The sequence below is a fragment of the Oncorhynchus clarkii genome, chromosome 6 (assembly GCF_045791955.1).
Source record: "Oncorhynchus clarkii lewisi isolate Uvic-CL-2024 chromosome 6, UVic_Ocla_1.0, whole genome shotgun sequence".
NCBI lineage: Eukaryota > Metazoa > Chordata > Actinopteri > Salmoniformes > Salmonidae > Oncorhynchus > Oncorhynchus clarkii.
Genome location: NC_092152.1, coordinates 77,532,012 through 77,544,511, shown reverse-complemented (window position 1 = coordinate 77,544,511; position 12,500 = coordinate 77,532,012). Strand labels below are relative to the sequence as shown.

At 46.5% G+C, this 12,500-nt stretch overlaps 1 protein-coding gene across 1 annotated transcript in view; it reads right to left on the bottom strand.

Moving 5' to 3' along the window:
• The window catches only part of LOC139411634 (protein unc-13 homolog C-like), a 223,348-nt gene that overhangs the window by 85,462 nt on the left and 125,386 nt on the right, over positions 1-12,500 (bottom strand). The window contains exons 20-24 of the mRNA XM_071158229.1: positions 2,119-2,245; positions 1,331-1,427; positions 861-1,004; positions 590-667; positions 360-437 (exon numbers count right to left, since the gene is read on the bottom strand). Coding sequence (XP_071014330.1) covers positions 360-437; positions 590-667; positions 861-1,004; positions 1,331-1,427; positions 2,119-2,245 — 524 coding nt within the window. The remainder of the gene's footprint in view (positions 1-359; positions 438-589; positions 668-860; positions 1,005-1,330; positions 1,428-2,118; positions 2,246-12,500) is intronic.

The following is a 12,500-nucleotide window of genomic DNA, read 5'->3' as shown; positions in this document are numbered from 1 at the left end:
GGAACATGGGGATATGAGGGGGGAAGAAGAGATCCAGACCTGCTTGCCTCCCATGGTCTTGGGGTTGGGGTAAAGGGTAAGGGGTATATATAAAGGTAATGGGTTGCTACAGTACAGACCTGTTTGCCTCCTATAGTCTTGGGGTTGGGGTAAAGGGTAAGGGGTATATATAAAGGTAATGGGTTGCTACAGTACAGACCTGTTTGCCTCCTATAGTCTTGGGGTTGGGGTAAAGGGTAAGGGGTATATATAAAGGTAATGGGTTGCTACAGTACAGACCTGTTTGCCTCCTATAGTCTTGGGTTTGGGGTAAAGGGTAAGGGGTATATATAAAGGTAATGGGTTGCTACAGTACAGACCTGTTTGCCTCCCATGGACTCAAACATCTTCTCCAGCTGAACTCTGAGCTGCTGGATGTTGTTGATGAGGATGCAGGGCTGTCACAGAGACACAGTCATGTTATTATACATATAGAATGTAACAGTACTATTCAGACTGGCCAGAGGGAAGTTTAGGTGAATGCTAGATGGGCTGGTCCATCTTTTTTTGTGGTCAGAATGATCATTATGTGCATCCAGAGAACACTTACCACTTTCTCCTGGTTCAGATACAAGCCAAAATCCTTGGTTATGATTGCAGCATACTGCAACAGAACTTTGTTGATGGTCTAGAAAAAATACAAGAAAAGGAATGAACAATACTGAGTTGTAACAATATCAAAACACTTAGAAATAGTATTGGACACACACACACACACACACACACACACACACACACACACACACACACACACACACACACACACACACACACACACACACACACAGCTAGGGACATTAGGTTGGGGGTTCGTGCCTGACCTTAGCAAAGCGGCACATGAAGTGAGCCAGGGCCTGTGGGTTGGGGCACTCCAGCTTCTTAATGATCTCAAAACTCTGGTTGAGCTGAGTGAACACATCCACCACCGAACAGGAGAACAGGACATGTTCCGACGTTGGCTGGAACTAGAGAAAGAGAAAGAGACAGAGAGACAGAGAAAGAGACAGAGAAGGAGGGAGAGAGCGAGAAAGAGAAGGGGGAGAAAGAGAGGAGAGAAATAGATTGGCCGAGAGAGAAAAAGAGGAGAGAGAGAGAGATAGGGAGAGAGAGAGAGAGCTTTAGTACTTCACAATGGTGCAGTATTTCATTGGGGTGAGCAGAGTAGCAGTGTGCTGTATGTCAACACTGCTGTTATTTATTCATCCCTCACTGAGAAGAGACAGAGGACTACCAGACAGTGAACGAGTGAGAGTGAGCGAGTGAGAAAAGAGGAGCGTGTGTGAGTACTCACGCCAAGCTTCTTGTCGCTCCCCAGAGCTCCGTGTAGGAAGTCCATGGCAACATCCTCATTCTCAGACAGCCACTGAATGACAAACGGCTCGAACCACCTGGAGGACACACACACACACACACACACACACACACACACACACACACACACACACACACACACACACACACACACACACACACAGTTCAGATTGTCACCTTTAATTTGAGGGTATTTTCATACACATCTGTTTAACTGTTTAGAAATGAAAGCACTTTATGATTCTAGTCCCCCCATTTGAAGGTGTCATAAGTATTTGACAGTTTCACTTGTAGTGTATTACATTTAGTCAAAAGTGTAGTATTTGGTCCCGTATTCCTGGCACGTGACTCTACAAACTTGTTGGATGCATTTGCAGTTTGTTTCAGTTGTGTTTCGGTTTATGTTATGCCCAATAGAAATGGTAAATAATGTATTGGATCATTTTGGAGTCACTTTTATTGTAAATTGTTAGGTTTTATTGTTATTTTTTATTGTAATTTTGTTATGTGTCGGACCCCATTAAGACTAGTTGTCGCCATTGGCATCGGCTAATGGGGATCCTAATAAAATGCATTTGGTTCCAGCTACAAAAGGGTTCTACCTGGAGGCAAAAAGGATTCTCCAACGGAGATAGCCCGAACTGTACCATGATTACGGATAATTATGAAGGAATTGTGAATCAATTGTGTGTGTGTGTGTGTGTGTGTGTGTGTGTGTGTGTGTGTGTGTGTGTGTGTGTGTGTGTGTGCATGCAGTACACTACTTACAGAGAATACTCAGGGGGTGTGTCCTTGAAAGCAGCCAGTTCGCGGACGTACTCGTTGTGGAACCACTTGACTTTAAAGTGAAGGTTCATGTACTCTGTGCTCTTGCATAGACGGTGCTTATCGTGCTCTGTCAGGGGAAATGAAAAAGACAGATTGTTAACATGCATGTCTGGACTGAGATATGACTTGGTGAACTTGCCACAGGAGTAAAAGGCTGAATCAATCAATCAAGCTAATAGGGGAGATCTAATATCCAGACCCACGGAAGTGGACAGCGATGGAATCGGAATTCTGAAGTTCAGCACCACAGGAGAATGGATAGCGACTGCTGGGTGCAGGCAGTCACTCTACTCTAGTGCTACATCCTGATTCTCCACCCTTCTCTCAAAGTGTGCACTTCTACACTCCCTACCATGGATGGTGGAGACTCCCTCCAGCCAATGTTAGGAACATTTCACTACACCTGCAATAACATCTGCTAAATATGTGTATGTGACCAATACAATATGATTTGAGTAGGGAAGGACGCAGGGGATAGAGAGAATGGTAAGAGAAACAGAGAGAAAGGAGGGGGGAGTAGGAGGAGAAAGGGGGTAGGAGAGACAGAGAGAGAGAGGAAGGACAGAGAGGTGGGGGGGTGCAGGGGAGAGAGAGAGAGAGAGAGAGAGAGAGAGAGAGAGAGAGAGAGTGAGAGGAAGGACAGAGAGGTGGGGGGAGCATGGGAAAGAGAGAGAGACAGAGAGAGAGAGGAAGGACAGAGAGGTGGGGGGCAGGGGAAAGAGAGAGAGAGGGGGAGAGAGAGACAGAGAGAGAGAGAGAGAGGGAGAGGAAGGACAGAGAGTTGGGGGTGCAGGGAAAAGAGAGAGAGAGAGAGAGAGACAGAGAGAGAGACAGATAGACAGAGAGAGAGAGAGAGCGAGAGAGAGAGAGAGAGAGCGAGAGAGAGAGGGAGAGAGAGAGACAGAGAGACAGAGAGAGGGAGAGAGAGAGACAGAGAGAGAGAGAGAGAGAGAGAGAGAGAGAGAGAGGGAGAGGAAGGACAGAGAGTTGGGGGTGCAGGGAAAAGAGAGAGAGAGAGAGAGAGAGACAGAGAGAGAGACAGATAGACAGAGAGAGAGAGAGAGCGAGAGAGAGAGAGAGAGCGAGAGAGAGAGGGAGAGAGAGAGACAGAGAGACAGAGAGAGGGAGAGAGAGAGACAGAGAGAGAGAGAGAGAGAAAGGGAGAGAGAGAGAGAGAGATAGGATGGACAGAGAGGTGGGCTGCAGGGGAGATAGAGAGAGAGAGAGAAAGAGAGAGAGAGAGAGAGGGGGAGAGAGAGAGAGATAGAGAGGAAGGACAGAGAGGTGGGGGTGCAGGGGAAAGAGAGAGAGAGAGATAGAGAGAGAGAGAGAGAGAGAGAGAGAGAGAGAGAGAGAGAGAGAGAGAGAGAGAGAGAGAGAGAGAGAGAGAGAGAGAGAGAGAGAGAGAGAGAGATATACAGAGAGAGAGAGACAGAGCAGAGCAGGTCAGGATCAGAGCTCCTGCATTTTTCAGCATTTTTAAAAAAAAAGATAGATTAGGAGTTAGATAAACTTGGATTTTTTGTCAGGAACACATACTGGATTCTACCCTCTTCAACATAACCCCTACTTCAAATCAAAACTTAAAACCTACAACCTGATTTTGGACGGAATTACGGAATCACCTGGAAAGTTCACAACAACCAAGGATTTATTACCCTATACAGCAAATTCTCTGGAAAACAACAGAAACCTGAAAACACCATCCAACCTGGAACTGAGTGAGTAATGTTTAGTCTGAAACGATATTTTATTTCCAAAAGCCAAGAAGAAAAATACACAACATTACTTTATAAGGACTGAATTCTAACATAATTCTTCCAAGCTTGATACAGCTTCAACTAGCACTGACGTGTCAAGTGAGAGGTGTCAAAGCCCATTAGCCCAACAATGGCAGGAGAGTCACACAGTCTACCCCAATCAAATGGAGAGGCCTTAGAAGCTCCCTCCCGCTGTTCAGAGGTAATTAAAATACAGTACCCTTTGCATGTAAAGAATGATAAGGCAAGAAAAGACCACAAGAAGAAGCTCCTTATGGAAAATCAAGAAACACTTTTTGCTGACTATTACAAAAATGGGAACATCAGCAACCTTATCTTCCACACAAACCATCCCCTGGCATGGCACAGTGCCATATTAGCACACTACCCCTTTGTTAAGAGAGGGGGGGTTAACGAGGGGTGGAAACTTAGAATACTTGATAACGAGGACTCTGAGTTAAGTAATATAAATATCTATCAATCCGGAACAGTAATGGTACAGAATAACCACAAACAGTTTCAGCTGGACTTTCACCTAATCAAAGAATTAGCCCAGCAGGAGAAGCTCTCCCTTGATAAAGATACCCCCACCCCGAGCGGGTCAGACCAGACCTCTTCATTATGTAACCCCACAGATGAGCAACCCCCAGTGGAGAGTCAACCTCCCAGCACAGATTACCACTCCCTCATTGAAATGAAGGACAAATTCAACCAGCTGGAGGTAAGGCAGGTGGAGCTGGAACAGCAGGTGATTACACTTCAGTCAGCACAGACCCAGACAACAGTCCAGCACAACAACAGCCCCTTAACCAGACCCGGAGAGCTGGAGGTGGACAGAGACATATCTGCACGTTGGACAGTGGTGAGACAAATACAACAGGAGAAAGAGGAGCAGAACAGAGCACTAGAGGAGAGTATCAGACTGCTGGTGGAGGAGAGGTTGAGGGGGATGGAGGAGAAGTTGAGGGGGACGGCGTGTGACAGAGAACAACCCACTAGAGAGGTGGCCACCCCCACAGAGAAGCCAGCAGAACAGCCCACCTCAGCACCCAACAAAAGTCTCGACACCACAGCAGAACAGTCCACACCAGACCCTGACCATAGAGTCGACACCACAGCAGAACAGTCCACACCAGACCCTGACCATAGAGTCGACATCACAGCAGAACAGACAAATGAAGAACCCCAAGCCCAGAGGCTCTCACCCCCTCTGAGCACCCCCCCTGTCAGCCACCCTGATAGCCCTTTTGACAACCCCCCCACACCCACTGAGGACAAACACAAGACACAGATTGTACTACTTATGGACTCAAATGGGAAATATATAGAAGAAAAAAAACTTTTTCCCAAACACAGTGTGTCTAAACTCTGGTGTCCAAACACCCAGTGCGCCCTAGACCTTCTGTCTGAGGCCAAACTAGGCTCACCCAGCCACATAATAATACACACAGGCACAAACGACCTGAGAGCACAGCAGGAAAGAGTGGCCACAGCACTGAAGGGAGTGATTGAAAAGGCTTCTTCTACTTTCCCCAACGCACAAGTGGTTATCTCCACCCTGCTACCACGAAAAGACTTCCACCCTGCCACAATACAGCGGGTAAATGCAAGTATTTCCCGTGACTGTGCCTCAAAACCAAACGTTTTCCTGGCCCACCACTCCACCCTGGACTTGAACAGCCTCTATGACCAGGTCCACCTCTACAAGGCAGCAGTGCCCACCTTTGCCCGAACTCTAAAGGACATCGCTCTCAAACGTATCCCCAACACTTCACACAGGAGCAACAGATCAATAGACACCCCATCCAGACCAGCGAGACACCCTCCCAGATCTGCAGGACCCCCCCTGGACCTACACATAGAGGACCCACGCCAAGAGGAATTACATCCAGACCACAGTACACCCAGACACATCCACACCCCCACCCCAACCAATCAACACCCCCACACGTCAACCATGCCCACACCCCATTTAGGCCCCCTCAGATCAGACCTATGCCACTCCTGCCCACCCCATGCACCCCACCCCCGCAAAGAGGGCCTCAACATGGAAGCCACACATACGCCCAGGTAGTGAGCGGGCAAACAGTCCCAACCCCCACTCTCACACTCGCCGAAGCCAATGGCATGTACCAGATGCTCAGCAGGCTCTGCTCACACTTACTGGCCTGAGGCCAAACCACGACCAACAACATTGGACACTCTATGGAACAAAAAGCCTTCACTATATTATCCTGGAATATCCAAGGCCTGAGGTCATCTGCCTTTGGCCAAAGAGCAGAAACCCGGACTTCACCAAAGAAATCGGTAATACAGACATTGTCATCCTGCAAGAAACCTGGTATAGAGGAGACGGACCCACTGGTTGCCCTCTAGGTTACAGAGAGCTGGTAGTCCCATCCACCAAACTACCAGGTGTGAAACAGGGAAGGGACTCAGGGGGTATGCTAATTTGGTATAGAGCAGACCTAACTCACTCCATTAAATTAATCAAAACAGGAACATTTTACATTTGGCTAGAAATTCAAAAGGAAATGATCCTAACAGAGAAAAATGTCCTCCTGTGTGCTACCTATATCCCCCCACTAGAATCCCCATATTTTAATGAAGACAGCTTCTCCATCCTGGAGGGGGAAATCAATCATTTCCAGGCCCAGGGACATGTACTAGTCTGTGGCGACCTAAATGCCAGAACCGGACAAGAACCTGACACCCTAAGCACACAGGGGGACAAACACCTGCCTGGAGGTGACAGCATTCCCTCCCACATATGACAACTATGACAACATAACCAACAAAAACGGGTCACAACTCCTGCAGCTCTGTCGCACGCTGGGTATGTACATAGTCAACGGTAGGCTTCGAGGGGACTCCTATGGTAGGTACACCTATAGCTCATCTCTTGGCAGTAGTACTGTAGACTACTTTATCACCGACCTCAACCCAGAGTCTCTCAGAGCGTTCACAGTCAGCCCACTGACACCCCTATCAGACCACAGCAAAATCACAGTCTACTTAAACAGAGCAATAATCAATCATGAGGCATCAAAGCCAAAGGAACTGAGTAACATTAAGAAATGCTATAGATGGAAGGAATGCAGTTTGGAAACCTACCAAAAAACAATTAGGCAACAACAAATTCAATCCCTTTTAGACAATTTCCTGGGTAAAACGTTCCGCTGTAATAGTGAAGGTGTAAACTTGGCAGTAGAAAATCTTAACAGTATATTTGACCTCTCAGCTTCCCTATCAAATCTAAAAATCTCAAATAGAAAACCGAAGAAAATTAACAATAATGACAAATGGTTTGATGAAGAATGCAAAAATCTAAGAAAGAAATTGAGAAACCTGTCCAACCAAAAACATAGAGACCCGGAAAACCTGAGTCTACGCCTTCACTATGGTGAATCACTAAAACAATACAGAAATACACTACGGAAAAAGAAGGAACAGCATGTCAGAAATCAGCTCAATGCAATTGAAGAATCCATAGACTCTAACCACTTCTGGGAAAATTGGAAAACACTAAACAAACAACAACAAGAAGAATTATCTATCCAAAATGGAGATGTATGGGTAAACCACTTCTCCAATCTTTTTGGCTCTATAACAAAGAATAAAGAGCAAAAACATATACATGATCAAATACAGATCTTAGAATCATCTATTAAAGACTACCAGAACCCACTGGATTATCCAATTACATTGAATGAGTTACAGGACAAAATAAAAACCCTCCAACCCAAAAAGGCCTGTGGTGTTGATGGTATCCTCAATGAAATGATCAAATATACAGACAACAAATTCCAATTGGTTATACTAAAACTCTTTAACATCATACTTAGCTCTGGCATCTTCCCCAATATTTGGAACCAAGGACTGATCACCCCAATCCACAAAAGTGGAGACAAATTTGACCCCAATAACTACCGTGGAATATGTGTCAACAGTAACCTTGGGAAAATCCTCTGCATTATTATTAACAGCAGACTCGTACATTTCCTCAATGAAAACAATGTACTGAGCAAATGTCAAATTGGCTTTTTACCAAATTACCGTACAACAGACCATGTATTCACCCTGCACACCCTAATTGACAACCAAACAAACCAAAACAAAGGCAAAGTCTTCTCATGCTTTGTTGATTTCAAAAAAGCCTTCGACTCAATCTGGCATGAGGGTCTGCTATACAAACTGATGGAAAGTGGTGTTGGGGGTAAAACATACGACATTATAAAATCCATGTACACAAACAACAAGTGTGTGGTTAAAATTGGCAAAAAACACACACATTTCTTCACACAGGGTCGTGGGGTTAGACAGGGATGCAGCTTAAGCCCCACCCTCTTCAACATATATATCAACGAATTGGCGCGGGCACTAGAAAAGTCTGCAGCACCCGGCCTCCCCCTGCTAGAATCCGAAGTCAAATGTCTGCTGTTTGCCGATGATCTGGTGCTTCTGTCACCAACCAAGGAGGGCCTACAGCAGCACCTAGATAATATGCACAGATTATGTCAGACCTGGGCCCTGACAGTAAATCTCAGTAAGACCAAAATAATGGTGTTCCAAAAAAGGTCCAGTCACCAGGACCACAAATACAAATTCCATTTAGACACTGTTGCCCTAGAGCACACAAAAAACTATACATACCTTGGCCTAAACATCAGCGCCACAGGTAACTTCCACAAAGCTGTGAACGATCTGAGAGACAAGGCAAGAAGGGCATTCTATGCCATCAAAAGGAACATAAATTTCAACATACCAATTAGGATTTGGCTAAAAATACTTGAATCAGTCATAGAGCCCATTGCCCTTTATGGTTGTGAGGTCTGGGGTCCGCTCACCAACCAAGACTTCACAAAATGGGACAAACACCAAATTGAGACTCTGCACGCAGAATTCTGCAAAAATATCCTCCGTGTACAACGTAGAACACCAAATAATGCATGCAGAGCAGAATTAGGCCGATACCCACTAATTATCAAAATCCAGAAAAGAGCCATTAAATTCTATAACCACCTAAAAGGAAGCGATTCCCAAACCTTCCATAACAAAGCCATCACCTACAGAGTGATGAACCTGGAGAAGAGTCCCCTAAGCAAGCTGGTCCTGGGGCTCTGTTCACAAACACAAACACACCCTACAGAGCCCCAGGACAACAGCACAATTAGACCCAACCAGATCATGAGAAAACAAAAAGATAATTACTTGACACATTGGAAAGAATTAACAAAAAAACAGAGCAAACTAGAATGCTATTTGGCCCTACACAGATCGTACACAGTGGCGGAATACCTGACCACTGTGACTGACCCAAAATTAAGGAAAGCTTTGACTATGTACAGACTCAGAGAGCATAGCCTTGCTATTGAGAAAGGCCGCCGTAGGCAGACATGGCTCTAAAGAGAAGACAGTCTATGTGCTCACTGCCCACAAAATGAGGTGGAAACTGAGCTGCACTTCCTAACCTCCTGCCCAATGTATGACCATATTAGAGAGACATATTTCCCTCAGATGACACAGATCCACAATTTTGAAAAACTCCCATATCTACTGGGTGAAATTCCACAGTGTGCCATCACACTGGAAGGAGAGAGAAGTGGAGGGGAGTTAAGGGATAGGAGAAACAGAGAGCGAGAGAGAAAGAGAGGAATGAGAGAGAAGTGGAGGGGAGGTAGGGGATAGTAGAGACAGAGAGCGAGAGAGAAAGAGAGGAAGGAGAGAGAAATGGAGGGGAGGTAGAGGATAGGAGAGACAGAGAGAGCGAGAAAGATACAGAGAGCTGGGGGATGCAGTGGATAGGATTGAGAGAGAAAGAAAGAGAGAGAGAGACAGAGAGATAGAAAGAGAGAAAGAGAGAAAGGAGAGAGAAGTGGAGGGGAGGTAGGGGATAGGAGAGACAGAGAGCGAGAGAGAAAGAGAGGAAGGAGAGAGAAGTGGAGGGGAGGTAGGGGATAGGAGAGACAGAGAGAGAGAGAGAAAGAGAGGAAGGAGAGAGAAGTGGAGGGGAGGTAGGGGATAGGAGAGACAGCGAGAGAGAGAGAAAGAGAGGAAGGAGAGAGAAGTGGAGGGGAGGTAGGGGATAGGAGAGACAGAGAGAGAGAGAGAGAGAAGTGGAGGGGAGGTAGGGGATAGGAGAGACAGAGAGCGAGAGAGAAGTGGAGGGGAGGTAGGGGGTAGGAGAGAGAGAGTAAGAGGAAGGACAGAGAGGTGGGCGTTGCAGGGGATAGAAGAGAAGGTTAGGAGAGACAGAGAGAGAGAGTAGAACGTGGAATAGAGGTGGAGGAAGGGGACAGAAAGAAGAGAGAGAGGGGGGAAGGAGGGGTGAAACAGAGAGAGGAAGGTTAAGAGAGTGAAAAAGAGAGGTGTTTAAAAAAAAAAAATCCACCTTTATTTAACCAGGTAGGCTAGTTAAGAACAAGTTCTCATTTGCAACTGCGACCTGGCCAAGATAAAGTATAGCAGTGTGAACAGACAACACAGAGTTACACATGGAGTAAACAATAAACAAGTCAATAACACAGTAGAAAAAAGAAAAAAAGGGTATATAGGGGTATAAACAGGTGGGTGTAGAGGGGTATAAACAGGTGGGTGTAGAGGGGTATAACAGGTGGGTGTAGAGGGGTATAACAGGTGGGTGTAGAGGGGTATAACAGGTGGGTGTAGAGGGATATAAACAGGTGGGTGTAGAGGGGTATAACAGGTGGGTGTAGAGGGATATAAACAGGTGGGTGTAGAGGGGTATAACAGGTGGGTGTAGAGGGATATAAACAGGTGGGTGTAGAGGGGTATAAACAGGTGGGTGTAGAGGGGTATAAACAGGTGGGTGTAGAGGGGTATAAACAGGTGGGTATAGAGGGGTATAAACAGGTGGGTGTAGAGGGGTATAAACAGGTGGGTGTAGAGGGGTATAAACAGGTGGGTGTAGAGGGGTATAAACAGGTGGGTGTAGAGGGGTATAAACAGGTGGGTGTAGAGGGGTATAACAGGTGGGTGTAGAGGGGTATAAACAGGTGGGTGTAGAGGGGTATAAACAGGTGGGTGTAGAGGGGTATAAACAGGTGGGTGTAGAGGGGTATAACAGGTGGGTGTAGAGGGGTATAAACAGGTGGGTGTAGAGGGGTATAAACAGGTGGGTGTAGAGGGGTATAAACAGGTGGGTGTAGAGGGGTATAAACAGGTGGGTGTAGAGGGGTATAAACAGGTGGGTGTAGAGGGGTATAAACAGGTGGGTGTAGAGGGGTATAAACAGGTGGGTATAGAGGGGTATAAACAGGTGGGTGTAGAGGGGTATAAACAGGTGGGTGTAGAGGGGTATAAACAGGTGGGTGTAGAGGGGTATAAACAGGTGGGTGTAGAGGGGTATAAACAGGTGGGTGTAGAGGGGTATAACAGGTGGGTGTAGAGGGGTATAAACAGGTGGGTGTAGAGGGGTATAAACAGGTGGGTGTAGAGGGGTATAAACAGGTGGGTATAGAGGGGTATAAACAGGTGGGTGTAGAGGGGTATAAACAGGTGGGTGTAGAGGGGTATAAACAGGTGGGTGTAGAGGGGTATAAACAGGTGGGTATAGAGGGGTATAAACAGGTGGGTGTAGAGGGGTATAAACAGGTGGGTGTAGAGGGGTATAAACAGGTGGTTGTAGAGGGGTATAACAGGTGGGTGTAGAGGGGTATAACAGGTGGGTGTAGAGGGGTATAAACAGGTGGGTATAGAGGGGTATAAACAGGTGGGTGTAGAGGGGTATAAACAGGTGGGTGTAGAGGGGTATAACAGGTGGGTGTAGAGGGGTATAAACAGGTGGGTGTAGAGGGGTATAAACAGGTGGGTGTAGAGGGGTATAAACAGGTGGGTGTAGAGGGGTATAAACAGGTGGGTGTAGAGGGGTATAAACAGGTGGGTATAGAGGGGTATAAACAGGTGGGTATAGAGGGGTATAAACAGGTGGGTGTAGAGGGGTATAAACAGGTGGGTGTAGAGGGGTATAAACAGGTGGGTATAGAGGGGTATAAACAGGTGGGTGTAGAGGGGTATAAACAGGTGGGTGTATAAACAGGTGGGTGTAGAGGGGTATAAACAGGTGGGTGTAGAGGGGTATAAACAGGTGGGTGTAGAAGGGTATAAACAGGTGGGTGTAGAGGGGTATAAACAGGTGGGTGTAGAGGGGTATAAACAGGTGGGTGTAGAGGGGTATAACAGGTGGGTGTAGAGGGGTATAAACAGGTGGGTGTAGAGGGGTATAAACAGGTGGGTGTAGAGGGGTATAAACAGGTGGGTATAGAGGGGTATAAACAGGTGGGTGTAGAGGGGTATAAACAGGTGGGTGTAGAGGGGTATAAACAGGTGGGTGTAGAGGGGTATAAACAGGTGGGTGTAGAGGGGTATAACAGGTGGGTGTAGAGGGGTATAAACAGGTGGGTGTAGAGGGGTATAAACAGGTGGGTGTAGAGGGGTATAAACAGGTGGGTGTAGAGGGGTATAACAGGTGGGTGTAGAGGGGTATAAACAGGTGGGTGTAGAGGGGTATAAACAGGTGGTTGTAGAGGGGTATAAACAGGT